At 53.1% G+C, this 25,980-nt stretch overlaps 13 protein-coding genes across 13 annotated transcripts; 7 read left to right on the top strand and 6 right to left on the bottom strand.

The window, feature by feature from the left end:
• Window positions 1-14: 14 nt before the first annotated feature.
• ASPSYDRAFT_84214 (uncharacterized protein) lies at window positions 15-1,480 on the top strand (the record flags this gene model as incomplete). The annotated part of the gene is made up of 7 exons (XM_040851318.1): window positions 15-210; window positions 265-284; window positions 331-367; window positions 416-489; window positions 544-914; window positions 980-1,078; window positions 1,144-1,480. The coding sequence occupies 7 exons, from the start codon at window positions 15-17 to the stop codon at window positions 1,478-1,480; spliced, it is 1,134 nt and encodes a 377-aa protein (XP_040707998.1).
• Window positions 1,481-2,549: 1,069 nt separating this feature from the next.
• On the top strand, window positions 2,550-4,454 carry ASPSYDRAFT_167594 (glycoside hydrolase family 3 protein; the record flags this gene model as incomplete). Its single annotated transcript, XM_040843379.1, has 1 exon — window positions 2,550-4,454. One exon carries the CDS (start codon window positions 2,550-2,552, stop codon window positions 4,410-4,412), a length of 1,863 nt encoding a protein of 620 aa, XP_040707997.1. The 3' UTR covers window positions 4,413-4,454.
• Window positions 4,455-4,967: 513 nt separating this feature from the next.
• ASPSYDRAFT_127560 (cytochrome P450) lies at window positions 4,968-7,037 on the bottom strand (the record flags this gene model as incomplete). Its single annotated transcript, XM_040840478.1, has 2 exons — window positions 5,611-7,037; window positions 4,968-5,554 (listed from the first exon to the last, which is right to left on the bottom strand). The coding sequence occupies exons 1-2, from the start codon at window positions 6,668-6,670 to the stop codon at window positions 4,968-4,970; spliced, it is 1,647 nt and encodes a 548-aa protein (XP_040707996.1). The 5' UTR covers window positions 6,671-7,037.
• An 819-nt stretch (window positions 7,038-7,856) lies between these two features.
• ASPSYDRAFT_38876 (CFEM domain-containing protein) lies at window positions 7,857-9,972 on the top strand. Its single transcript, XM_040845796.1, has 9 exons — window positions 7,857-8,166; window positions 8,213-8,348; window positions 8,403-8,581; window positions 8,627-8,663; window positions 8,712-8,779; window positions 8,831-9,094; window positions 9,150-9,268; window positions 9,317-9,384; window positions 9,431-9,972. The coding sequence occupies exons 1-9, from the start codon at window positions 8,086-8,088 to the stop codon at window positions 9,763-9,765; spliced, it is 1,287 nt and encodes a 428-aa protein (XP_040707995.1). The 5' UTR covers window positions 7,857-8,085; the 3' UTR covers window positions 9,766-9,972.
• Window positions 9,963-11,119, bottom strand: ASPSYDRAFT_142003 (isocitrate lyase/PEP mutase family protein; the record flags this gene model as incomplete). The annotated part of the gene is made up of 3 exons (XM_040841208.1): window positions 9,963-10,522; window positions 10,580-10,635; window positions 10,716-11,119. 3 exons carry the CDS (start codon window positions 11,117-11,119, stop codon window positions 9,963-9,965), a joined length of 1,020 nt encoding a protein of 339 aa, XP_040707994.1.
• Window positions 11,120-11,430: 311 nt separating this feature from the next.
• Window positions 11,431-13,795, bottom strand: ASPSYDRAFT_84209 (uncharacterized protein; the record flags this gene model as incomplete). Its single annotated transcript, XM_040851317.1, has 3 exons — window positions 11,431-12,224; window positions 12,279-13,141; window positions 13,191-13,795. The coding sequence occupies 3 exons, from the start codon at window positions 13,793-13,795 to the stop codon at window positions 11,431-11,433; spliced, it is 2,262 nt and encodes a 753-aa protein (XP_040707993.1).
• A 214-nt stretch (window positions 13,796-14,009) lies between these two features.
• acoC (aconitase family protein) lies at window positions 14,010-16,304 on the bottom strand (the record flags this gene model as incomplete). The annotated part of the gene is made up of 4 exons (XM_040840945.1): window positions 14,010-14,320; window positions 14,363-14,469; window positions 14,513-14,632; window positions 14,683-16,304. The coding sequence occupies 4 exons, from the start codon at window positions 16,302-16,304 to the stop codon at window positions 14,010-14,012; spliced, it is 2,160 nt and encodes a 719-aa protein (XP_040707992.1).
• Window positions 16,263-17,399, bottom strand: ASPSYDRAFT_141577 (uncharacterized protein; the record flags this gene model as incomplete). Its single annotated transcript, XM_040841159.1, has 1 exon — window positions 16,263-17,399. A coding segment is annotated over one exon (1,137 nt), but the record flags the coding sequence as incomplete, so codon positions are not given.
• A 469-nt stretch (window positions 17,400-17,868) lies between these two features.
• On the top strand, window positions 17,869-18,855 carry ASPSYDRAFT_84207 (2EXR domain-containing protein; the record flags this gene model as incomplete). Its single annotated transcript, XM_040851316.1, has 1 exon — window positions 17,869-18,855. The coding sequence occupies one exon, from the start codon at window positions 17,869-17,871 to the stop codon at window positions 18,853-18,855; it is 987 nt and encodes a 328-aa protein (XP_040707990.1).
• An 85-nt stretch (window positions 18,856-18,940) lies between these two features.
• ASPSYDRAFT_294442 (fungal specific transcription factor domain-containing protein) lies at window positions 18,941-20,693 on the top strand. The gene is made up of 2 exons (XM_040844649.1): window positions 18,941-19,355; window positions 19,405-20,693. The coding sequence occupies exons 1-2, from the start codon at window positions 19,025-19,027 to the stop codon at window positions 20,361-20,363; spliced, it is 1,290 nt and encodes a 429-aa protein (XP_040707989.1). The 5' UTR covers window positions 18,941-19,024; the 3' UTR covers window positions 20,364-20,693.
• Window positions 20,694-21,415: 722 nt separating this feature from the next.
• ASPSYDRAFT_84205 (uncharacterized protein) lies at window positions 21,416-22,760 on the top strand (the record flags this gene model as incomplete). The annotated part of the gene is made up of 2 exons (XM_040851315.1): window positions 21,416-21,769; window positions 21,825-22,760. 2 exons carry the CDS (start codon window positions 21,416-21,418, stop codon window positions 22,758-22,760), a joined length of 1,290 nt encoding a protein of 429 aa, XP_040707988.1.
• A 293-nt stretch (window positions 22,761-23,053) lies between these two features.
• ASPSYDRAFT_294680 (uncharacterized protein) lies at window positions 23,054-24,008 on the top strand. The gene is made up of 3 exons (XM_040844652.1): window positions 23,054-23,352; window positions 23,426-23,703; window positions 23,776-24,008. The coding sequence occupies exons 1-3, from the start codon at window positions 23,118-23,120 to the stop codon at window positions 23,806-23,808; spliced, it is 546 nt and encodes a 181-aa protein (XP_040707987.1). The 5' UTR covers window positions 23,054-23,117; the 3' UTR covers window positions 23,809-24,008.
• A 200-nt stretch (window positions 24,009-24,208) lies between these two features.
• On the bottom strand, window positions 24,209-25,948 carry ASPSYDRAFT_53732 (cytochrome P450; the record flags this gene model as incomplete). Its single annotated transcript, XM_040848735.1, has 6 exons — window positions 24,209-24,368; window positions 24,423-24,586; window positions 24,633-24,717; window positions 24,762-24,787; window positions 24,834-25,699; window positions 25,747-25,948. The coding sequence occupies 6 exons, from the start codon at window positions 25,946-25,948 to the stop codon at window positions 24,209-24,211; spliced, it is 1,503 nt and encodes a 500-aa protein (XP_040707986.1).
• Between the last annotated feature and the right edge of the window lie 32 nt (window positions 25,949-25,980).

Below are 25,980 nucleotides of genomic sequence, written 5' to 3'. Positions count from 1 at the left end.
CAGTTTCTATCTAAATGGAGGAATTACCGCTTGATCAACAGCCCGCTATGCCGCCGCCGCCGGGCTTCGAGACTGACTTCGTCGATCCTCCTTCACGACAACCGGCTATTATCGCAATGTCTGCTGTCTTCGTATCTCTTATGCTGCTGGCAGTGTCAGTGCGAGCGTACACACGGACGCGCATCTTGAAGTCTTGGGGTTGGGATGATAGTAAGCCTGTCTGTCTGCATTGACTATCGAGTGCTAACTGGTGATTTTCTATAGCAACCTGCATTATTGCAGTAGTAAGTGAGCAGCCAATCTAAAATAAGGATATTCTAACACGTATAGATCGGCTCGCTGGCAAACCTGGGCAGCTTCATGAAACGTAAGACACCTGGCTTAAGCCATCCATATACCTCCGCTGACCAAATAGTCCTCGATCTAGGACTCGGCCTGCACATGTGGGATATCCCAGTGACGGTATTCATGAGCGAATCAAATGCACGGGTAATAACTTCAATAGGCTTTCAGAGGTACCAACTAATGTGAATTGCTATCGAGTTCCTCGCCGCAGGCATCACATACCCCTGGACCGTCGGCTTCACCAAGATATCCATCCTCCTCCTCTACAAGCGTCTCTTCCCCGTTGCCAAAATGAGAATCGCCATCTGGGTCGGCATCGCCATAATCGGAATTCTCTACGGAAGCTTCATCATCATGTCCGCCGTCAACATCGGGATATGCGTAACGGTGGGGACGGACATCAGCCCGTTCTGCGACTTTGTGCACACTGGTCTCGTTATCTGGCAGGGGGCGTCGAATGTGGTTACTGATTTTTATTTGGTGGTTCTGCCGATACCCCAGGTGTTGAAGTTGAAGTTGTCCAGGAAGAAGAAGATTGGCCTGTGTTTGACCTTTGCGAGTGGACTTGGGTGTGTGCCTTCCTTCCTTCTCTTATTTATTCTTTAACATGGGCTAATTTGAAAATATGTTACAGCGCCTGCGGCGCAAGTATCGCCCGTCTCATCATCAGCGTGAAGAACATATACGGCGGATGGGACGTGATGTGGGTATCCGGTGAAATCGCTCTATACTCGTGAGCCCTGGCCCACTCCGGTATACCAAACCCACTGCGTGAAATACTTAATTAACTTCTGCCAGAATTGCCGAAGTCAACATCGGGATCATCGTCGCCTGCGTCTTCACCTTCCCCGTCTTCCTCACCCGACTCCGCGAGTCCAAAGTCTGCAGCAAGCTCAAGTCCTCGCTTGGACTCTCGGGTCAAGATTCGGGGTCTTCCTCTGTTCTGCCTATCCGGGAACAACATATAATTAGGGCTGTGGGGCCGGGAGTGTCTGAGCCAGGGGACTTGGCTAAGCGGCATATTCTCCGTGCAATGGAGATCGAGTGGAGTGTGGATTCTGGGCAGTCGACTCTGGTGTCGAAGTCGGCGGGGAAGGAGGAGGGGGAGAATGATGTTAAGAGTGGAATGGTTTGATTTGAGGAAGCTTGTATAGACTTTTTCTGTTTGTGGGTTAGGTATAGAGGGCGCTTTCATTTCGTTCTTGTTTTAGGGCTGTTCTAACGGGAAATACTTGAAGGATGTCTACAGTACTGGACTCAACTGTCCTGAGGGGAAACTGAGGACGCATAATCTGTACAGTGAGGGCTGCCCACACATAGAAGCAGAAAACTTAGGGAAGGTGTCGAAGAAAGGTGGTCTCGAATGATGAATCAAATCATAGAAGATCCTGTTCCCACATAACCCAGACTATATTCCGCAGTACCACGGCGAATCAGACCATAACACAGTCTCCGGCTGAATACTTTCTTACAGACAAACCGAGGTCTACCTAGAGTACTCCCACGCCAGCCTCGTTCAAACTTCAAAGACCCAAGCAGTGCGGGGGTACAGTATATGTAACGTCCCATGGTAGCAGACAGTTCTGCCGCAGTTTACCCGGGCAGCTAGCTCCCCAAGATGGGGCCATGAGCCGGATGACTCAATCAATAATACGTAACTATAGGGCCTGCGGTGGTCCCACAAACGAGGCAAGTTGGAGTATCTCCATAAATCGGCTGCTCCCCACATTTCCATCTTGGCCTTCTGGGGGAATGCAGGGATTCCCCAGGATCCTGATTGCGGACCCCCCTATGTATCTGCAGAAATCGAGATGAGGAGTGGCGGGAATACTTAAATGGATCGAGGCTGAGAGTAGGTTGAGATGGTGAGACACTGTTGGTTAGGACGGGGTATTTATACTTCGTATCAGGGTTACCTCCTGTTCCTGCACACGATATGGCAATTCGGGCTCGGGTCCGCCAGATCGCTACAGCTAGTAGTTTCTAAGAGCTAGTGCGCAATGGACATTGCCAAGGGTCGTCCCCGCAAAATAAATCAAAGTTGCAGCGGGTTGGCAGTGTAACATGTGGACATCCGATGTGGGGGATGAATAGCGGTATATACATGGCCCTGCTTTAAATTTCCGGACTTCGCAGCGGGGAGATTCCTGTCAAGATTCCTGTCTTTTACGCTAGTTCTGTTCCTTCTGAGAGAAGACCTCAACATGCGGTTGATTTCGACGGTGATAGCCCTAGCAGCCATATCCCCAGGCTGTCTCGGGCTGGCCATAAACAACCATGGAGCTGACTTCGTGCAACGCAACGAAGGCTACCCCATATATAAAGATCCCTCATACTCCGTCGACGACCGAGTCCAAGATCTTCTCCGCCGCATGTCAATCGAAGAAAAGGCAGGACAACTCTTCCACGCGCGTCTCTCCGAAGGCCCGCTCGACGACGAAGGCGAAGGAAACAGCACCGAAACAATGATTGCAAAGAAACACATGACGCACTTCAACCTCGCCAGCGACATCACCAACGCCACCGCAACTGCCGAGTTTGTGAATAAGGTCCAGAAACGGGCGTTGCGCACGAGGCTCGGGATTCCGGTGACGCTGTCCTCGGACCCCAGACACTCGTTCACGGAGAATGTGGGCACGGGGTTCCAGGCTGGTGTGTTTTCGCAGTGGCCGGAGAGTCTGGGATTGGCGGCCCTGAGAGATCCTCAGCTTGTGAGAGAGTTTGCGGAGATTGCAAGAGAGGAATACCTGGCTGTTGGGCTTCGCGCTGCGCTGCATCCGCAGGTCGATATCTCTACAGAGCCACGCTGGGCCAGGATCAGCGGCACCTGGGGCGAGAACAGCACGTTAACCAGCGAGTTAATCACGGAGTACATCAAGGGCTTCCAAGCAAATGACGGCAAGCTCGGGCACAACTCCGTCAAGACCGTCACGAAGCACTTCCCCGGCGGCGGACCGATGGAGAACGGCGAAGACTCGCACTTTGTATACGGCAAAAACCAGACATATCCTGGCGACAACTTCGACGAGCACCTGGTCCCGTTCAAGGCAGCGATTGCAGCTGGTGCCACGGAGATGATGCCGTACTACTCCCGACCTATTGGCACAAACTACGATCCCATCGGGTTCTCCTTCAACAGGGAAATCGTCACCGACCTCCTCCGTGGCGAGCTGGGTTTTGACGGCATTGTAGTGACAGACTGGGGTCTCGTCACGGATGGCTATATCGGGACTCAATATATGCCTGCGCGCGCCTGGGGGGTCGAATCCCTCAGCGAGCTCGAGCGCACAGCCAAGATCCTCAACGCAGGCTGCGACCAGTTCGGCGGCGAGGAGCGACCTGAACTTGTTGTGCAGCTGGTGCGCGAGGGAATCATCTCAGAAGAGCGAATCGATGTCTCCGTCGCCCGACTTCTCAAAGAGAAATTCATTCTCGGTCTCTTCGACAACCCCTTCGTCGACCCTGCAGCAGCCAACAAGATCGTTGGCAAGGAGCACTTCGTGCAGAGTGGCAGAGACGCGCAGAGACGGTCATATACCCTCCTCACAAACAAGCAGAGCACCCTCCCTCTTGCAAAACCGTCTCGGTCTACAAAGTTCTACATCGAGGGCTTCGACCGCGCATTCATGGCCGAACGGAACTATACCGTCGTCTCGACCCCCAGCGAAGCAGACTACGCACTCCTGCGGTATAACGCACCGTACGAACCACGCAATGGTTCCTTCGAGGCGGGATTCCATGCAGGCTCGCTCGCATTCAATGCCACTGAAAGGGCACGCCAGGCGAGGATATTCTCAGCGGTGCCGACGATTGTCGATATCGCGCTGGACCGGCCGGCTGTGATTCCCGAGATTGTGGAACAGGCGCAGGCTGTGTTGGCGAACTACGGCAGCGACAGCGAGGCGTTTTTGGATGTGGTCTTTGGGCAGAGTAAGCCCGAAGGCAGGATTCCGTTTGATCTGCCCAGGTCGATGGAGGAGGTGGAAGGGCAGATGGAGGATGTGCCGTTTGATACGCTGAATCCGGTGTTTAGGTATGGGCATGGATTAAGCTATGGGAGTAATTGATCTATGGAAGTGATTGAGCTGTCTATATATTTATCAGTTGGCATTGATCAAAGCTTTCTTAATAGAACGTGCTTGTACTTGACAGAATGTTGATATCCCACTGTAACAGCCCGCAAACTACAACGGATGGCCCGATATAAGCCAGCAAGTTCAGCAGCCCAAAATATTACCCAGTTGCACGGAACTCCCCGAACGAAGGAATATTTTCCGGTAAAATTCCCATTATTAGCGTGGCTGACACTGACAGGACCGGAAATTGCAGGGCCAGTAAGCCACAGCAGCAGCCCAAGTAGTTCCAGACCCCAGTCCAACTTCCAGGTCCACTTCCAAGTTCCAACGCCTCGCTTAATTAATGACTCCAATGGAACGGGTGCAGCCTCATTCCGTCCCGCGGCGGCGAGGCGTTGGATCGTTGTGGTCCTGTGGGGTGAGATGGATCCCTCGGTCGTTCCCTATCTGGATGTACTCCGTTGAACGATTACTGGTGAGTGATTACTGCGAAACATTACCGGTTTAATTCGATTTAAAACATTAACTATACAACTTAGAAATATATCATGTCCGCTCAATCTTCGCCGCCTCCAAAATCGCCGAGTGATCCAGCTCATGCGTGGTGCCAGCCTGCAAGATAGCATCTCTCACCCACTCCCCCCTGGGCCTCATCACAGACCTAAACGGCTTGGGCAAGGTCACAAAGCCCTCAGTACAGTCCATATCATGCACAATGTGTCTCGCCCCCGTAGCCTCATCGACAACCCCAGCCTCGACATCAAATGACCACAGCATGCGCGCCATCTGGATGAAGAGCTGGTTGCGCGCGATGAGACGGCCCGTGCAGATTCTGCGTCCGAATCCAAAGCCAATATGCGGGAGATCCTTGAGAGCTGTCGTGTTGAAGCCGCAGACGTCGATGTGTTCCTGTTCCTGTTCCTGTTCCTTGTCGGTGGGCTCGGCGAGCCAGCGCTCGGGGATGAAGCTGTCGACATCCTCGCCGAAGACTTCCTCGTCGCGCGTGATGGCAAAGGCGTTGGGCAGGACGGTCGAGTTCGCGGGAATGTGATAGCCCATGTACTCATCTTCGACTTTTGTAGCGTGTGGCACGCCTTGTACGACGACTGGGCGCCAGCGGAGGGTTTCGCTCGCTGGTCGGTCAGTACATCTATATCATTCAAGTTTATGTAGAGGGAGGGGAACGTACCAATAGCATCGATATAGGCCAGCTTAGGCCGGTCCTCGAAGCTGGGCAGGCGGTGTTTACCCACGACCTCGTCCAGCAGCTGCTGGGCCTTCTTCACCCAACCACGCGAGCCCGATGTAATCCAGGCCACGATGAACCAGTCCAGTGCAACAGTCGACGTATCCAGACCTGCATCGGCCAGAATTCCCAGGTCAAACGCGAGCTCGACCTCCGGCATCCCCGCCGCCTCAGGCGAGTCCTTCATATGCTTGGTAAAGTTCCACTTGCGGTTCTTCAGCCCCTTCTTCAAGTTGCCCACATGCAGCTGTCTCTCCAGCTCGAACAGCTCCTCAGCCTCCCTCTTCCACGGCGCCAGGAATCTAGGCAGGTAATTCAGCGACGGGAACGAGTCGACAATGTAAGCCCCGACCTGGCCCGTCCGCGCAAACTCCGCCTGCACGCGCTTCCCATCCATAAGCTCCTGCTCGTACCCCGTCTGCAGCCGATACCCGTAGTTCAGGCAGTAGATGGTGCTGGCCATCGCGCGTTCAAAGTGGTGGTGGAAGTCCACGCCCTTTTCGCCGTACTTGTCCCACTCGCCGAGCACGTCCCACAGCAGCTGCTGCGACTCGAGGTCCTGCAGCGGGCGGTAGTTGCTTGCAGCGCGCAGGGTCAGGAGCGGGGCCTCCATCTTCTGGTGGAGCCGGTACTGGTCGTTGTATTGCCGCAGCAGCATGTGCATGCCCCTGGTGACGAGCTCGCCGGCCATGACCATGCGCGGGCGGTCCGAGTATCGCGCGCTGCGCCGGTTGAGAAGGTCGTGGGCGGCCTTGTAGGTGGAGAGGATGACGAGGGGCTGTCCGCCCATGCTGAGGTGCATGACGGGGCCATATTTCTTGCTCCAGTGGTACAGCTCCAGCCACTGCAGGCTCTTGGGGAGCTGGTGGATGTTTCCGATGAGGGGGGCAGGCTTGGGACCTGGTGGTAGGGGCAGGGAGGGCTGCTTGAGAAGGGAGAGTACCAAGCGGGCAATTACGAAGGCGCTGAGGGCACCGAGAAGATACGTCGCAAAGCCGGCCATTTTGCAGGTGAGGGCAGCTGCAATTGGGATTGCATGCAGGAGGATAAGGACAGACGAGCAGGAGATGGTCCAGAGCTGGCGAATTTAAGTCCGCAGCTGCTCTGTTGGGACGAACCGTGGATGGGGCGATGCAAGCAGCAAAGGCCAATGACTGCGTAGAACTATCTAATCTGAACGTTGATTGGGATCGTTGGGATCGGTGCAAGACTCCTTTAGGCTCCTTCGAGCAGAACAATACCGGACTTGTCTCTGGCAGTGGGGATGACAGGGGCTTCTGGACCAGCAGGTGAAGCCACGTCCGCTGTAGACTCTTGCCTAACGCGTGAAGAGGAGAGTCACCGCATTAACAGTGTGATTTGACCTCGCGCACGGATCGTTTGTGGCTGTCTTGCTGTCTCCCCGGGGAGGCTAATATATACTAATGTAAGCCAGTGGGGACACGGCCGGCGCACAGCGGAGGAATAATCCATATTGCTTTTGTTGGAGACGCCAAATACGACGGAGTCTGAGCAGACTTCAGCGGGCGGAAAATCCCTGACGAGTCTGATTCGTGTATCGCCGAATCTCTGCTGGGGTTGTTAGCTCACGATGCCTTGCTTCGTCACAATCCTGGAGGATTTCGAGCACCTGTCAGTTGGTTTTTCGTGATTCCTTGGCTGCCTCATCGGTACTTTTGACAGGAACGGCTTACTGGGCTAGTTTGATTATTTAACTAAGTTAATATTACGGTTCCTAACGGTCCTGGCCTTCTGGGTCCGATGGGATTCGCCTGGGCCTTCGCTAGAGATCCTTCGCCAGATAGACCCACGTCGAGAGCCCACGTCTAGTGCCCAAGCTATCAATTATGAAACCGGTGGCAATTCCAAGCTCGACTAACATGGGCGTTCCGCTTCCTTGGGAAAACTTCTGCACGGAGTTAGTTGCACTGGCACTTGGGGCTGGGGAGGAGACGAAACAGCCAATGCATCAACTGCAACGTGTCAACCAATACCAAGTCCATATCATAATACACCAACCCTACTTTCCCCTTGGAGCACAGGTCATCTTTGCTCCATTGCTTCATGTACTGGAGCCAACGGTCCAGGTGGGGGTGGTCAGATGTCATATGCGCGCCTGAGTTCCGATTTGACCCATACGAGTACCACAATAGGGGATCCAAACTTAAAAAAGTACAGAAAGGTAAAAAGGAAATTGGAAAGATCTTCAACGGCTACCGGTCCGCCGCCGAGGCGCAATACGACCAGGACTTGCCGTCGAGGCGTCTGCAGCCTGGCCCCTGTCCGTGGGGATAAGAGATCCATCCGTACTGCATACATATAGCCAAGTTGCCAGGCCCAAGGACCTGGTTCCAGTTCTGTTTCTCTGCCTGTCTGTGCTTTCAAACAGAGAGTTCATCAGTCCCACCCAGGAGTACAATGCGGTTAGCGACATGGTCTGCATTTGCCCTGGCGGCTTTTGCTGCTGCCGTCGGGGCGCAGACAATGCCGGATTGTGCGGTATGAGCCTTCAATGCTGACCATAGTGCGCATCTAACATAGTCAGGCCGATTGTCTTGCAAAGGGACTTCAAGATTCGACATGCACGGCGACAGACTCTGACTGCATATGTGCCGATGCGGTGTTGATGGAGAATGTGCAGGCTTGTTCAATGACGGCTTGCACCGTTGTCGAAGGACTCCGTACGTTAAATTGTCCTCGTCCATTATCTTAAAAACGCAGGCTGATCCTCGCAGAGGCTACGAATGCCACGGCTACGCTCTGCCAATGGCCCGTCCATGATAAGAGCCTTGTCGCCCCCATCGCTACAGCTGTTACCGGGGCCATGGCGCTGGCGTTTATTCTCATCAGAGTGAATGACTGCATTTCGAAGAACGAATACAAGTGGGCTGATTTGTGTGCGGTTCTTGCATTTGTGGGTGTCCATGAGGTGTAAAATGGATACGACTAACCCGGATAGATTTTTTCTCTGCCCATGGACATTTTTGAGTTCTTCAGTATGTTTCCTTGCAGACTCTCTACCCTAATATGTGCTAACAGACTAGTGATGAGCTCTGGTATGGGAAAAGATGTTTGGACCTTGACGCCGACACAGATCACCAACACGGCCAAGGTGAGTCTTTGCGGCTTCACGAGCTTGATATAGGGCTGATGTCGTTAAAAGTATACCTGGGTTACCCAAGTGTGGTACATCCCAGCAATCATTCTCACAAAAGTGGCCATCTTGTGCTTTTTCATGCAGATCTTCCCCAGTCCCCGATTCCGACTGGTATGCCAGGGGACCATCATCCACTGCTTCCTGTTCATGATATCGACATTCATTACTGAGATATTGTCCTGCATTCCGGTGGAAGATGCCTGGTCAAGCTGGCGAGGCGAGTCCAACGCAATCTGCTACGATAACAGCGCCTTCTGGTGGGCTCATTCGGTAGATTATCCTTGATGCCACTGTATCTGCTACTGTATCTCACTAACCTTGATAGGCTATCAACATCGCCACCGACCTATGGGTTCTCGGCCTCCCAATTCCCAAGCTCTGGGGTCTGCAACTCAAGCTGAGGAAGAAGATCTATCTGGTGCTCATGTTCAGTGTCGGTATCATGTAGGTATCCGTCGTCAAACCTTTCTCGTCCACGCTGACACGTTCCAGTATCACCGTCATCAGCATCGTTCGATTCTCGGGTCTACTGAAATACTCCACGACAACGAACATCACCTGTGAGCCAACCCCTACTGTACAGTTGAATCCGAACTAACCAATCAGACAACAACGTCATGGTAGCAACATACAGCGTAATCGAGTGCAACGTGTCCATCATGTGCTGCTGCATGCCCGCCCTCCTGTCCACTCTCCGCCGCGGCTTTCCCACCGTATTCGGCAGCACCAGCCCTTCTCTCAACTACAACAGCACTCCGTTCTCCGGCAGCAACGGGATCCAGAAGTCGGTCACGCACAAGGTCACGTATATGCCGCGTGACGGGACCTCGGACGATGCTGTTGAGCTGGTGGATCGGGATGGTCACCGTGAGACGGAGGCTGAGACAGAGACTCATGTCGAGGGTAACTATGGGCGTGATAACCAGAGGAGTAAATGGTAGGATGGACTGGACTTGGTCAAGTCTAGCAGTCACTCATTAAGGTATAAAAAATATATTTCCTTTTTCTTTTACCACTTCGGCATTGTATACAACTTCTTTTGTACCTAACTATCAGCTGCCATATATGGCAACGCGAGTGCTATTCCTTACACATTTCGGTACATTGAGTCTTAGATAAGAATAATAATAACGCTTTACTATGCATGACTACTCTCCCACTGATACCCCCTACTCCCCGTCGTCGAGCCTTCAAACTGATATCTCTCCTCGACCTCATAATATCTATTAAATCCAACCCCTTCACAGACCTCCTCATACCCCAGCACAACCGGCGGCCTCCCCACCAAAAAGCTCTCCTTGATCCCCTCCAACGCCTCCCTCACACTCCTCAACTTCGCCGCAACCAGCGTCCACGGATACGCAACAGCACTGTACCCAATCTCACCCAGATCCCTCGCCGAAACATTCTCCGTCTTGCCGCCCTCAATTATATTCCCAAAGACCGGGAAGTCCAGGTCCGCTCGCAGCCTCGCCATGGTGTCCTTATCAGGCAGTGCCTCGACAAAGACACAGTCGACGCCGATCGCAATGGCCTCGCGGGCGCGTGTCAGGACCTCGTCGTAGCCGTGGATGAAGGAGTCCGTGCGTGCCAGGATCCAGATGTCCTTTCCTTCGTTTCGGGCGTCGACGGCTGCGCGCCAGCGTGCGTAGGCTTCGGACCGGCTTACCACGGATTTACCCTTTGTGTGGCCGCAGCCTTCATAAACATTTCGTTAGTGGCTCTACTCTGTAAGGTTTCAGAGGGAAGACGAACGCTTAGGCCAGGTCTGGTCTTCAATCATGACCCCTGCAGCGCCAGCATGTGCGAACCTAGTACGTAGAACAATATTAACCACCTATTCCATCCACCAACAGACACAAACCCAAAACCAGTTAGGTGAAGTACACACCCCTCAACAGTCCTCCGAACATTCATCGGCCCGCCATACCCCGTATCCCCATCCGCCAGAACGGGGACATCCACAACACGCACAACCTCCTGGATTTTGGCCGCGACTTCCTGGAAGGCAATGTACCCTGTATCAGGCAGAGCGAGGGAACTCGCCATGGCATATCCGGCTAGGAACACGAGTGGGAAGCCGGCGTCTTCGCAGAGCTTTGACGTCAGGGCGTCGTAGCTGCATACGTGCGCGAGGATCTTGGTTGGGTCGGTGTGGGCGTCTAGGATCATGCTGCGGAGGCGGGAGGCTTGCAGACTTTGGAGACGGCCGCGGGTGTCTGGAAGGGGAAGAGATATGTTTGAGGAGGGGAATGGGAAGGGGTAGGGGGTTCGGTTGACGATTGCTTTGGACATTTTGTGGTGGATGTGGATGTGGATGGCTTGCTTGTATGGGTTGCAGTGTATAGTATATTCAGATGGGGGGACTGGACGCCTTTATATGTCTGCATCTGTCAATATAGATATACTGAAAGGTAGAGAAGCTCCGACTTCGGAGTCCAATGGCGTAAATAGATACCCTGATATGCGTCTTGCCGACAGAGCGAGACTTCGGGTACAAGCGGCATCTACACCACACTCAAGACCTTGGCCAAGTCTTGCTCATGTCTCATAATATTTTAGTCTGCCTAATTCGGCATATCTACATCATCAACAAGAGGCAAATTTCACAGGAAATCCAGAGAATCCAATTCCAGCCCTAGGGAAACACCCTCCCCATGTCCACCACTATTGCTCGAAAACGGCGCAATATTAGGATCAAATGGACGTGCCCACCAGTCTTCACCGGGGATCTGATCCCAGCATGGATACGGCTGCTGCGTCCAGTTCATCGAGCCTCCGGTGTCTGCCGCAGTTGAAAGCCCTAGCGAGTCATCTTGCTGCTGCTGCTGCTGCTGCTGCCTTCGATTTACGGAAGAAGGGGTAGGTTGATACGCAGTAAACCATGCATTAGTCCCAGGATTGTTCAATACAGAGCCCTGACCAGGAAGAATGAAATTGGCTCGAAACCGCGCGACATGCTTCTCCAGCAATGTCGCATATCTCAGGGAAAAGTCCATATCGTCCGTGCCGGAGGACCGCAGGGCGTCTATACATCGGTCCAGTGTATCCAGTGATATTTGCAGGTCTGCGTGCCGCGCACCCAGACTAATAGCCTTTAAAAGGAATATGGACGAGGATGTGATGCAGACTAGTGTTCGGAGGGGCGCGTAGCGCAGTTGATCCTCTGATGCCATGGATGTGGCTATCTCGAGTACGCTGCGGCTGCTGCTTACGAGGTCTTGGATAAACGTATGATCTTGAGGGAGGATACAGGATTCCACGCCTTCTGGTGAATCGTTCAGTTGGGTTGTGGATCGGACGGCTCGTTCAACGACGGCTTGGATTGAAAGAGCGTTGGTGCAGGATTTCAGGTAATAAAATTCAATCAGGATTACGGAGCTCAGGGCGGGAGACAGATCTGAATATATTAGTATGTAACAGTATATAACTATACAACGAGAAGAGTAGGTACCGGATGCTGCGAACTGCTCGTGCCATCTGTCCAGCGACGGGGAAAAGTGCTGCAGCAAGATGACATACTGGCCGCAGTGTAGCTGCTGCTTGGTATAAGACATGGACTGGAAGAACATCGCCGATGCAGTCTTCATAAGCCGGGTCAAGTCCGTCCAAAGCTTCATGCAGGCAGACCACTGGGGGTCGACTGCAGATTCCGGGGACGCCTGCCCGACATGCATGTTCTCTGGGAGAAGCGAAGAGCAGCCCATCTTGACAGCCATCTGCGTCACATACACATACAGCAGTCTAGCGGCACGAGTATACCTCGCATTTAGCTTGGGATCGCTTGATCCTGCCCCGTAAAATATCCCCAGCTCATAGGCGAGACTGGTCGCCGCGCCGAGAAGCATCCACGACATGCGCTCAGAACGACGCGCCGGTTCAAAGACGTCCTCGCGCCACCGGATGAGAGGGAGGTCTCCGTTCGTGTGCAGTCGGTTGCGTCGGTCGTACGCAGGCGAGATGAGCTCGCCGTCCCATCCCTCTGTATCCGGCGGAAAGTGGACGGAGCGCGGATGCCAGTCGGATATCAGCATGAGGCTCTCAATTGAACCTACAATGCGGGTCTTTGCAGTGGAGTGCTTTTCCTGGCCGAACATTACGCACCGGATCAGGAGCTCGCAGTACTGCCATAGCCGCTGGTGGATGAAGTGGCTGCGAGAGACACCCCCGGCGCCGGGGAGGATGAAGTACCGAGAGGATATGGTGAGTAGTGTGCAGCACAGCATGGGCTCCTCCACGACTAGGCGGGCATGGCTATCATGGTCGCGATAGTCGTCTGTTAAGACGGGGGACAGCGGTGCCAAATACCGGTATAGCCTGCACCATTAGAATAACATCGTCTATTCCCGATCAATAAACAACATACAGGTCAAGATACGTCACGGCCTCCTGGGCAGTAAACCAGCCCTGCCGAACAAACCGACATTTGTCCCAAAGATCAAGCACCTCGTCACTTGGCTGAGACAGCGCAGACACAGCGACCTGGCCACTCTGCGATACGAGGTTTGTGGCTGGATCCGCCTGTGCTGATCGGCGCTGCCCCCCTTGAGGAGGTACCTGGGCAGCATCAAAAAGTACATTCAACGCATCGCTTGGACGTGTAAAGATCGTCGACATGACCGGGTCTGTCAGCGGCGACTCGTCAGAGCCATCTTGCTGGGCCTGCACTGCCGAATCGCCACGGCTAAGGCCACGCTCGGACTGCACAGCATCCCTGTCGAAGAAATTCTCCTGTCGCGGGGTGGAAGACGTGTCATTCGAGACGGATATTGATCCGCTCTGTCTCGTCCATTTCGGTGCTTCGCGACGCTTCCCTGTCCGCTCTTGCTTCTGGAACAGGCACTCGCGGTGCTCGCGGCGGCATTTGGCGCATGGGGGCTCCGATCCCAGCACGCAGCGGACTTTACGGGCGCGACAGCTCAGGCAGGCAACGTAGCCCCGTCGGTAGGAGGTGCTGTTTGCAGGGGGCATGTCGGGAGGTGCTGGTGGTGGAGGAAGTCTGGGGAAGACGCGGATATAAACGGTACGAGTGGGGATTCACTTTATAATTGCTTGGTTACCGTATGATTCGTGGAAGTCCTCCTGGATTGTTTTGAATCTTTATTATATTAGAAGTTCTTTCTGGGGTACATGCTTAGTATATCTACAGTAATATACCCGTGGAATAGTATACTGTATATTGAATCTACCAACTAATACTGCTTTCTTTCTTCGCGCCATTAGTATATGTCTCTTTCTTTCCCCTCTTCGGTTTCGTAAGCTGTCGAAACACTGCGTTCCCAAACGCAGTATACAGCGGCATCACACCCCCGGCGTCCAGCAATGCCTCTTCAATCTCCGACTGCTCGTAGTAAAAGACCTTGTCAAGCCCTTCAATCTGGATGGTCTTGCTGTCCTTGTCGATGGTGACTATCGAGTCCTCGTGCACCTGCGAATAGAACTCGTCGTCTTGGAGCTTGACGCTGAACAAGCCCATATTCAACTGGTTCCGTTCGTCTAGTTCATTAGCTGCGCTCGCAGTAACACCCAGAGACATACAGATAAACGCAAATCCCTTTGCAATGACAGCCTGTATATTCACTCCCAGCAGTGCCCTGACCGCGTCCTCTCGCGACAACCCGCTGCCGAATCCGTGCTCAGCGACGCTGTATAGTTAGTAGACGTTCATCTGCTGAAGAAGGAGCATACATGATCTGTGACCCATTGGCAGCCTTGTCCCGGAATTCAGGACGGAAGTACTGGAAGCAATGACTCCCCAGGTCGGCATTATCGACACCAGGCATGAACTCTGCTGGAATAATAGCATCCCTGTGTTGTCAGTGTTAGTATCATTCTGCCGGTTTTGTGTCTTCACATACGTATCAACGTTCTCGGCAAACCGCTGCACCTTGGACCGAACTATCCTCGACTTCTGCATTGGACGCTCTCTAGTCCCATCCAGCATACTCGACACTGCCTCTGAACAATCTCCAATCTCTGGCTCTGGCTCATGAATTTCCGGTGTGATTCTGACAGAACTTGAAGCTTTCCAGCTACTTATCATCTTCGCCAACCTCTTCTTGTCCAGACGATCCAAAAGGCTCTTTGGGTCTGCAACCTCCATAGTAAAACTCGACGCCGCAACAGCTGCCGCACAGGTAATATTCCCAAAGCTGCCCTTGCCCATGCGGTTCCGGAAATTGCGATTCTGGGACGAGAGCCAGACTTCGCCTTCACCTGCCACGTCGACGTCGTTGATTCCAACGCAGTATGAACATCCCGGCGCCCCGACCTCGAATCCGGCCTGTCGGTAGATATCAAGAAGGCCGTGACGCTCCAGGTTCTTGATGATCGTTAGACTACCGGGAGTGACGCGGCGCTTGCCGTGAGATACTGGGATCAGTCCGCTGCGGAGACCAGCTTCAAGGACGAGGGCGCCGACAATGAGGTCTTCTTCTGTTGTCGTACAGGCGCCAATAAAGCACCCATCCAACTTCATTCCTGCCCTTTCAACCACTGGCACGACATGATCCGGGTTCGGATACAGCGCCATGGTCAGTCCGACTTGTGAGAGGTCGATCGTCCTCTCCTCTGCGTATCTCGCCCCCGGGTCTGCACGGAAGTATAACCCGCCCTCACGATGCTGGGGGTGTGGCCGACGAGTGATCCAATCCGCAGTGACTTCGTCCGCCTCGAAACAGGCGCCCATGCCGCCGAACTCGGTGTTCATGTTGGCGATTGCGAAGCGTGCATCCATGGACAGCTCCTTCAGCCCGGGACCACCGTATTCAACGGCTCGCTGGAAGGCGATGGTATTGCGCTTGAACAGGCCCAGGATGTGTAGGATGACATCCTTGCCTCCTACGCCGAACGGCAGACTGCCGACGAAGTTGATACGGCACACTTCTGGGACCCTGAACCATGTCTCGCCGGTTACCATGGGCATGACTACGTCTGCAGCGCCGAACCCAACGGCGAAGGACCCCATACTCCCTGCGGAGCATGTATGCGAGTCGCTGCCCACGACAATGCGGCCTGGCTGGGCCCGATCGCGGGTGAAATCCGTGTGCATGATGCTGGTATTCGCGGGCAGGAAGTCGACAATCTTGGCCTCGTGTCGGAAGCGCTCGGCCTTGCTGATGAGGGCCTGCTGGCGAGGCTGGTGGTTTGTTCGCGGGTCGACGGTGTGGTCGACGGCCAGCCACAGTCTGTCGTTGCGGTAGCGTCGTGGTCTGCCCATCTGATCGTATGTCTTCTCCATCCCGGCCCAGAGCAGCTCCGAGGTGATGGTCCAGTCGACCTTGACGCAGATCATCTCGCCGGGATGCACGTCTGGTCGTGAGAGCCCTACTCCGGCGTGGGTCATGATCTTCTCTATGATGCCCATCAGGCGACGGTCTGTCAGAGATGGACCTGAGCCTGGGCTGGTCGGCTGCGCTGCGAGGTCTGCGGAATTTGCAGCTTCCAGGTACATTTCGAGATTCGATAGAAGCTTTGCCATGAACTGGTCTGGCGTTGCTGAGCCGCCCATGTCCACGGTCAGCATATCAGACCCGATCAGTTCTATAGGATCGAGGGTCTGCCTGATCGACTTGGAGAGTGCGTCCGCCTCAGCAGGAAGCCCTAACCCCAACTCAAGCATCAGACAAACAGCCTGCACAATTCCAAGCGGATTTTTTAATTTCTCTTTCATCTTCAAGTCCAGCGGCTCGAATATCCCCGGCCCAGACATTACCTTACCAGGCAACCCCGACACAGCCGCAGACGCAAGCACACCCTCACACCCAATAATCCCCCCAGCCTGATCCGACAAGATATCCCCAAACAGATTCTCCGTAAGAACAACCCCATTCAGCTCCATCGGTCTCGACGCAAGCACCGCAGCTGCGCTATCAACAAGGGCATGATCCAACGGCACCCCCGGAAACTCCGCCGCAAACACCTCGCCCACAACACTCCTCCACAACCTCCCCGTCGCCATGACATTCGCCTTGTCCACCGAATGAACGGCCTTGGGAGGGTTGAACTGCGCCGCATACTGCCCCGCTGCCCGCGCAAGCCGTTCAATATCACCGCGCGCGTACTCGGTCGTGTCATATGCATTCTGCCCGGCACCACCACCACCACCACCCTCCTGCCGTGCACCGTAATACACGCCCCCAGTAAGATCGCGGAAGAAGGTAATATCCAAATCCTTGACAGTTTCCGATTTATAAATACAGCGACTTGCATCCGCATCCGCCAATGCTGAACTCGGAAACCGCACAGGCCGGATATTCGCATACACCCCCAATTTCTGCCGGAGTTTCAACAGTCCTTTCTCGGGCTCGAGGCCGTATTCAGGGTCGTTGCATGCGCAGACTAGCACTGCGTCTGCGTTTTGCGCTGCAGAGAGGGTCGTTGCTGGGAGCGCGCTGCTGTGTCCTGCTGCGAGGGCGGCGCCGCCGAAAGGATGTTGAGTGGTTTGGAAAGAGAGGCTTCTTCGTGTCTTTTGGATTGCGGTTAGAAGATCCTCTGCGTATGTTGCTAGCTGGGGTCCGAGCCCGTCGCCTGGGAGGATGGCGATGTTTACTGCTTTTGGTTCTGGGAGGGGCATTGTGAGGGCTGGATAGGGATTTGGATGTGCAGAGGGGTTACGATGGCGATATGAATATGAATATGAGTATCTGTTTATTCCGACATCGGTATGTTATTTTATCTCTTTCTCATTGTGCTCTCGATTGTACATGGTCTTTGATATTGCACTGTTCGGCCCGTCCCTATCCGTGCCTGTCCGGGTTGCATAAGTGGCACGCTGGCAATTCCAGATCTGTCGGTAGGCCAATTAGACGGTATATTATCAAATAGAATAGAACGGTCCATTATTGGACATATTATGTCAAGTCAACTCAATATATTTCCAACTCGTAGCAAGTGTATTGTAGATACATTGGCTATTTTATAGTTACATGCTTATGCTGCTTAGTTAAGATGCGATGGCCCCCAATAAGTTAGTTAACCATCACAATTCTCATCCCTCAACCTCTAACTATCAACCACGTATACACTTTATAAATTTGTACAATATGACCAAAGATCACAGACACTTCCACCTCTTCCCCCTCCTTCCCCCCGAACTCCAAGACCACATCTGGCACCTGGCCGTGCGCCCCCTGCCCGGCACCAACCACGTCCACACCTTCTACCTGGCAGATCACTACGTCCACAAACCCACCGTCAGCCAAAAATACCAAGCCGAATTTCTCCATTTCAACGCCGGCAGACACGGATGGACTCTCGGCGTTCCCCGCAGGCGCAACCGCTCCGCCTACCGCCTCGACAGCGGGCTCTGGCGCGCCTGTCGCCAGAGCCGAAAGGCGCTGATAAAGTACTTTGGTAGTAATAAATACTGGGCCCCGGAATTAGACGGGTTTCAACCATCTCCATCAGCGGAAATAGATGTCCGTGACGAGACTACAGCAAACGCACATACAGGCGTGTATATCGACACCAGCGGCGAAAAGCAGTACGTCACCATCCGCCCAAAGACGGATCTCGTGCACATTCTTGACCCCGTCGGCCACTACTGGTTCCATCAGTACGCGGGCGACTATGTGTCGCTCTTTGATGCGCCGGGGCGCGGATGGGGAGCTGGGCAGCGTGCGCCTGGGTTTGTAGGACGGAATGTAGCGGTTGATTTCGAGCCGGACTGGGCAGAGAAGATTCCGGGGGATGTGGCTGATATGCTTGATGTACTGTATACGGATGCGGTGCGGACGGTGTGGTTTGTTGATTATCGGTTGAAGAGGAGGCAGGATAAACAAGATGGAAGTGGTGCGGGGTCAGCAGCATCAGGTTCCTCTCGTAATAATTCAGCAGGTGAAGGAATGGTGTTTTATGGGTGGGGGTATAAGTTGACAGAGGTCAAGAAGGAGCAGCTGGGGCTGTGGGAACTGCAGCCTGGCAGCATGACCGCGTTTGATTGCTTTGACCGGTTTGAGAGGGACACGAACGGGCGACTAGAGGTTGATGATCCAGACCGACTGGGAGTTTTGGCTGTGGAATCTGTATAGATCAGCATCAACTATGTACATAGTATAATGTAATGGTATGTATACAACCGGGTATCCCCGGTGACCGGCCCGGCGACGGCAAAATCCGATCGGGGAAGCGAGTCCGGGGTAGCGATGGAAGATACCCACAATCATCAACCCACCATCTATCTTTCCCAACCCATCCAGAATGGCCTCCGACGCCCACCAGGTCTTCCTGCAGGCATACGACATCTTCTTCCGCCACTACCACAACAAGCCCTACACGCTCTTCCACCCAGACCTGTTCCGCCGCAAGATCGACCAGCGCCAGGTCCCCCAGTACCTGCAGTTCGCCTTTATCGCGACCGCCGTGCGCTTCTCCTCGCAGCTGCAATGGAAGCAGCGCAAGCAAAAGACGATCGATGGGTACGCCCAGTGCGCGTGGGAGATGATCATGTCGTCGCCGGACGGGTTGGGTGACGGGTCCGATGTCTCTGTTATTCAGGCCCTGGCGCTGCTGGCGATTATTGATGCGACTGGTATGTTTAACTTATTTAATTGGACTAGTACTACGTATTAACTGCACAGCCGGTCGACGACGCGCCGCCTGGGTCAAGATTGGCATGGCCGTGCGCATCAGCCAGGACCTGCAGATGATGCTGGAGCCAGAGGAGAGTCTCCCTGCTGCCGAACGCGAGGAACGACGCAATATCTTCTGGTCACTATTCCTCGTTGACCGGTTCATCTGCTGCTCGTTTCGACGCCCGCCGGCCATCAAAGTCGCGGACTGCCGGCTAAAGCTCCCCCTCGACACGCCCATTCAAGGCACCCAGTCGTCGCTCACGATACTAGAGCTGCTAGACGAGAAGACGCGCTCGAGACCAGACAAGGTCGTCGGACTATCGGGACTCAGCGTCGGGTTCGCAGCACTGCTCGGCCGCACAATCGACTACATGATGAACAGCGAAGCAACAACCGTCGAGCCATGGCACACCCACTCCGACCACAGCAGCATCTACACCAGTCTCGAATCGCTGAAGCAAATGGCCGACACGTACGCCCCATCCTCAGAAAAAGGACAGAACATCCAGCTCCCTCATACAGACCGCACATCCCACTTTGTGCTCTCTCTCACGCTATACCACCTTACGCACTGTATCCTCAGCCACCCATTCCTGCTCGGCATGAAGCGAAAGGCATGCGACGACGAAACCACTCAAACTCCCTGGTTCGAAGCCCAGCACGCATCATGCTGGGGCCACGCTCAGGCCCTGACAACGCTGGTCGTGGACGCAAAGGCCGCGGGGTATATGCTTGCGCCGTCGTTCTACAGCTACTGCGTGCTTGTCGCGGGTACAGTCCACGCCATCCTTCTCCACGGCGAAGATAAACCGGCCAGTGAGCGCGCGGCAAATTATCTCCGCGCGTCGCTCGATTACTTTTCTGAGATCGAGGAGATGTGGCATAATTCGTTCATCATGGTACACCCGGTCAACCCTAATCAACTTGCCCCGTTTATAGATGGATATAGTAGAGACAGATGCTGATTTTTATTGTTCAGGCCGACGCCCTCCGCTTCTTCACAAACCGCTGCGTCCGATACAGCGCGATTCTTCTAGGACCAGCCGATAGATTCGCCCAGCTCACAGAAACAGATATCACCGTTCTGCGCGCGGTGCTGGATTACTGGACCATGATGGACCCGCGCAATCCCGTTTCGGAACTCAGCTTGTTGAATATCGACTGTTTCGCGCGGGAATCAGAGAATAAGAGAGAGAATGCGCCGTCTTTGACACCGGACGATACGACAGAGGGCTCGGAGACGTCGAAGGAGCATAATTGTACTGACACTGTAGACCCGACGCGTGTTCTGCGTGAGTTTCCGCTGTCGATTTCCTCGCCTGTCAATGAGGGTGAGATGGAGTTTTCGAGGTGGGATTGGGATAGTGAGTTGGATTTGGCTTAGAGGTTGTTCTATATAGAATCCAGATCTGTTAGTTAGATATATGCTCGCAGGCGCATTCAGCCATCCAGCGCACATTAACCTGTCAAGATGGGAGATCATCCATAAAAACAACCAACTCGGTTTGTATAGTTTTGATCCAAAACCTTAACTTTTGCACTAGGAAAGAAGGGCTTATTCTGCTTTCCAAAACTACCTTAGTTGGCGGATTCAACCCATGCATATTTTCTAGTTGGCGCCGCGCATGTCTCGGCCTGATGCAGGACGGCCAAGGCTGTCTCATGTTTCGCCCGGGCAAAGAGTCGCAACGCCTATCAGATACGACAGGTTCAATCTCAGTGGCGATATCCTCGAGTTTGATAGAGCCTTGTCCGTTTATCGACGCCCTCAGCCTTGCTTGCACAGTATGAATACAACGCATAGCCTCGAGTTTACGGTCAGGATTTTGGAAGCACAGCCCTCCTTTCTCAGCATTTCTGCTGTCTATCCTTGCCACTCGTCGTCATATTATTTCTCGATGTCTCTTCCTTATAAAAAGTCAGCCGCTGGTTTGGGTTCCATGAGCTTATTCTCAACTCTGAACCATTCGAAGACAAGCTCGAGCTAACCCCTAAAAGCCACCTCCTCATCAGCAAAATGGCATCATTGTTCCCCTCTATAGTTACGGGGGTCGCTATTGGTTTCCAAACACTGGTTGCTGCCACTGACGGCTTTTGCGGTCTGTCCGGCCAGGACTCAATCATTCGAGCTATCTTAGTGCCCCTGGACTCTGCATCGGGGTTGCTATTATTTATCGCGCTGCTTCACTATTTCGACTACATCGGCGAGGGCTTCTTCATGAATCTCCCGCGCTGGAGCTTGCTGCACAGTCTGGCGCCGGGTCTAATGCAAATTGCCAGTAACGTGGAGTTTCCGATCAGAACGGACTGGAGGCAAGTCGAGAAGCCAACTAGAATAGCTCAGATCAGGTGGAAAGCAACCGCTAATGAGGTGGGCGACGATTATTACTATTTCAGCTGGGAAACTTCGTGTTAACTAATCCTAGGTGGCTTCTGACTACGAAATCGTGCCAAATACAAGCCTGTTCATTGTCCCGTATATGAGGGCTCAAGTTCCCCCTGGCAGACCGACAGTCTTACCTCGACACGATGTTACGATGAGCAGAGATAGCATACAGAATGCAGCAGCTCAGTCTTTTGCTCGCTTCCTCATTGTTGTGACGTGGAGCTCCATAATGTTCGCCGGCCACAATGTGATCCTTTGGTTCTATGTGACTAGATGGCAGATATATCTCCCCCTTGTCTTTGCAGGATATGGCCGCCTATTGCTCACAATTTTCCAAGCATCGAGTGTCTTCACTTACTCGTGTCATTACAAAGGCGTATGTACATGGGCATCGCCATATCGGTCAAGCAAGTCGCTCAAACCCTGGGCCTGGGATGACGCAAGACAGCAGGCATTCTCGCAATCTGTCCGAACAAATCTGGGATGGAATTACCCAGCCAAAATATTTTGCTACATACTGGAATTTCTTTGGCCGCGTCTTATATCATCCGTTGTTCCAGCCCAGCAGCGAGGAACCTCCATGTATTCAGTCTTCGGCAGCCCCGTTGATGTTGAATTCGCCACAGGAGGGTGTCTCGAACTCAGAATATCCGAAAGGACAACCAGCACCGTGCGAGACCTTTACGATATCAGGTTTCTAAATGTCCCCCAGTCAATCAAACATTTTCTCCGTAATCCCCTTGTCCCGTCCCCAGCGGAAAGGCTCGTGTTCGGCGGCTTAACGATTGTACCCATCTTTGTGGCAATCGTGGAACCTGTCCTTGTCGGGGTAATACATGCACACCAAGTTCCTAAGGCTTTGTATCTGCTGGAACAAGTTATTGTTGCGGTTATTAGATATTACGACTTTTCGGACAGCTCTATCAACACCAAGCTCCGCATTACAACACCCGCTGTCCAGGCACCTCAGGCCTGACCTTTTTGTTTTTTATTTTATTTTATTTATTTTTTCTCTTACGTTTACGCAGCTTGATGGGTATTCTAGGTTTGGATATGCGATGTAGTAGGGAGGATATTACCACTGCTTTTGGATTCGATGGCCCTTGGTGGTAGAGATGTTCATATAAAAGTCGATCTATCTGAATTACCGTGGACGTACAACTGGATCTCTCTACCGGTACCTAATTGGGACGTTAATCTGAGTGGGTCAGCACCAAAATCACCACTTCGCCGTCTTTCCCTTGTCTGTCTCAATTATAACCAGGTATCTATCTATATTCCCAGCCTCATCTTATAGCTCATCTTATAACCTACTAGTCATAAAGAGAGCACAATGTCAACAACAACAACAACAACCCTCCCAACAAAATGCAATCCCCTCACCCCACAACTCACAGAGACCGTCCACACCTACCTAGACAAAACCTGGACCTTCTCCAGCGAGAACTACAGGACCGCCTTTTTCGAAATGGACTTCCCCCGTCTCCTCGCTCTCTTCTGCCCCGAGGCGCCGCTGGATAGACTCGAGAGCGCGGCGCTATTTGTGTGCTTAACTGGGATTTTGGACGGTACGATTAACCAACCATACATCACAAAACCAAGTTCATTTCTATCAATTGAGTTCTTGCTAACAAACACAAGACGCATTCAGCCAAATGTCCATCCCCGATTCCCGGATAATAGGCGCAAAACTGCTAGACATCATGCAGGGCACTGCAAATGCAGATCTATCGAACCCATTAGAGAAGATCCTTATGAGGATTATCAACGACATGAAGGCCCAAAACGAGGACCTCGCGAGCGACGTGCTAAAGGGTGCCATTGCGCTGTTCCATGCGCAGACTAGCAAGGCGCGTCTGGGAGTTACAGGGCTGGATGAGTATTTTGAGTTTAGATATGGGGATGTAGGTGGGGAGTATGTTGTTATCCATGATGTTGATGTTACTTCTATCTGATATCTACTGGAAATGGCTGACGGTTCCCCTATTTAGATTTTTCACAGCGTTGATCCGCTTTGTGGATAACATCGTTCTCGCGAGTTCCGAGAGGGAGAGTTTCCAGTCTCTGGAAAGGACTGCCGTCCGGCATATGATTATTTCAAATGACATCTTGTCCTGGGAAAAGGAGCTGAAAGAGGCTGCTGAGAGTAACCAGGAAGGCGCGGAGCTTTTCTCGGTGATTCCCATCCTGGCAAGGAATCTAGGGATCGGGTTTGAGGGTGCGAAGAGGGTGCTTTGGGTGACGGCGAGAGAGCTAGAGGGCGAAATGGAAAGGCTGGCTGGGGGTTTGCAACTCTCGCGTGCAGGGGCCAGGTATGTCCAGGCCTTGAAATATATGGCGAGTGGGAATGAGCAGTGGTCTCGGACTACGAGCCGGTATAAGATAGATTAAACGTATTTGTGCCTTTTAACTAGGGCGGCTGTTCTACTGTACTAAAACACGAACGCCTTTCCTTCCCTCTCGCGCGAAAGGGAGAAAAAGATCGTGGGCGAGTGTTACATCCTCGCGCGTCGTTTCGTATAACTCGAGATCCAGCCGGCGGACGATATTTGGCAGAGCCAGGAGGATCTCTGATCGTGCGAGGCTGCCAGTTGTTAGAGAATTATTAGAAAGCAATTGCATAACTCAGCAGACGTACTTTATTCCAATGCATTGCCGTGACCCCCTGTTGAACGATACCATATACTTTTCCAGGTGCTTGCGCCGTTCCAGGTCTAACCATCGTTCGGGAATGAACTCGCGCGAGTCTGGGAAATTTTTCTCATCGTGGTGAAGCAGGGCAGCGCTCATACCTACGGGCGTCTGTTGTTGTCAGTTACTACATCGTAGTATAGTGTCAGTAACATACCCCTGCTGGGATAGACCATTCTTGGAACTGAAGGTTGCGGTCTGGAGCGATGCGCTGCAATCTTGAGCTGGCACCGTATGAAAGTCTACATCGTTAGCAGTTTCTACACAGTGGGCGGGTCTACTGTACCTAAGTCCCTCGAGCATAACAGATGTCTACAACTGTTAGCGCTGTTTGAATTCAAAAACTGGGCAAACTCACCAAATACGGCATCTGCTCAAACTCTAGAAGCGTTGCAGTCTTCGCCGGATCCAACCGATCCAACTCCTCCCTCAGTTTCTGAATCTTCTCTGGCTTCTCAAGCAAGTAGTACATCGTCCAAGTCAGCATCTTCGCGACCGTCTCTGTGCCCGCGCCTATCACGACTTGCACCTCCTGAGCCAGTCGTTCTGGAGACTTCTCTTCCGACGGGAGACTGCTATTAAGGACGTCGTGGAAGAAAGTCGGTTGGCTGAACTGGCTCTTCACCGTTTCGTAGCCTGACACATTCTGCTCGTTCATGATCGTCTGGACAATTTTATTACACCGTGCCTGGAACTGGAAGACCAGGTTCATGCCAGGATAGGCGCGCGAAAGCAACCACTGCGGCATAGCCGCAAGCACCAGTCCCAACCACGGAAACGCTTTCATATAAACGCCATTCTTCGGAGGGCCAGCTAGAGTCGAGCTCCATTCGGGAATGAAATCGGGCTCGTCGAGATAATGGAATCCCGCGCCCATCGTGTAATCGGAGACGACGTCGGTCGTGAAGCAGGTAAAGGCATGCTGCAGGTTAATCGGCATTCCTGTATTCTTGTACGCACTGAGGCGATCGACGAGCTTGTTCACGAGGCCTTGTATAAGCGGTTCTTGCTTCCGAACGCGAGTCATTGAAAAGTAGGGGTTCATGTTCGAACGCAACATCCGGTGGTGGTAGTGGTCGACAGTTGCAATCGAACTGCGACTAATACCGAACTGCGTTGTAAAGTATGCGTATTTGTTTCGTGGGCTGTCGCGAGAGTACAGGACTTCATAGTACTCTGGGTCGTTGATATGCAGCTCATGTGGGCTAATCCGGACAATAGGACCTGCCTGCCTCGTCAGAGAAGCCATTGCGCTGTGATGCTAAACTTACCATATTTCTCATGCATTTTGGCAATCTCAAACGTGTATTGTCCCCACCGAAATGCATCATGGTATGTTTCATACCACAGCGACGCAGCTGCGATCTTGGGGCCTGGAAATTTGGCCAAAGGAGAAAGCCATAGCCGGTAAACCACCAATGCCAGCACGTAGCCAGCCCAAACAATGACAAGAAGCGCCGCGGGATGAAGCATGACTCGGAAACGTGATAACCGTGCAGCTGTCA

This window comes from Aspergillus sydowii (genome assembly GCF_001890705.1).
Source record: "Aspergillus sydowii CBS 593.65 unplaced genomic scaffold ASPSYscaffold_1, whole genome shotgun sequence".
Classification (NCBI taxonomy): domain Eukaryota; kingdom Fungi; phylum Ascomycota; class Eurotiomycetes; order Eurotiales; family Aspergillaceae; genus Aspergillus; species Aspergillus sydowii.
The sequence above is the reverse complement of the archived record's forward strand: the minus strand, read 5'-3'. Positions and strand labels throughout refer to the sequence as shown.

Excerpts from the sequence above, each read along its gene's own strand:
- ASPSYDRAFT_294680 (XM_040844652.1), top strand. The coding sequence starts at position 23,118 with ATGTCAACAACAACAACAACAACCCTCCCAACAAAATGCAATCCCCTC. Across the intron at positions 23,353-23,425 it reads CTTAACTGGGATTTTGGACG|ACGCATTCAGCCAAATGTCC; the intron begins GTACGATTAACC and ends AACAAACACAAG. Across the intron at positions 23,704-23,775 it reads GGGATGTAGGTGGGGAGTAT|ATTTTTCACAGCGTTGATCC; the intron begins GTTGTTATCCAT and ends TCCCCTATTTAG.
- ASPSYDRAFT_294442 (XM_040844649.1), top strand. The coding sequence starts at position 19,025 with ATGGCCTCCGACGCCCACCAGGTCTTCCTGCAGGCATACGACATCTTC. Across the intron at positions 19,356-19,404 it reads GGCGATTATTGATGCGACTG|CCGGTCGACGACGCGCCGCC; the intron begins GTATGTTTAACT and ends TTAACTGCACAG.
- ASPSYDRAFT_38876 (XM_040845796.1), top strand. The coding sequence starts at position 8,086 with ATGCGGTTAGCGACATGGTCTGCATTTGCCCTGGCGGCTTTTGCTGCT. Across the intron at positions 8,167-8,212 it reads AGACAATGCCGGATTGTGCG|GCCGATTGTCTTGCAAAGGG; the intron begins GTATGAGCCTTC and ends TAACATAGTCAG. Across the intron at positions 8,780-8,830 it reads AGATCACCAACACGGCCAAG|TATACCTGGGTTACCCAAGT; the intron begins GTGAGTCTTTGC and ends TGTCGTTAAAAG.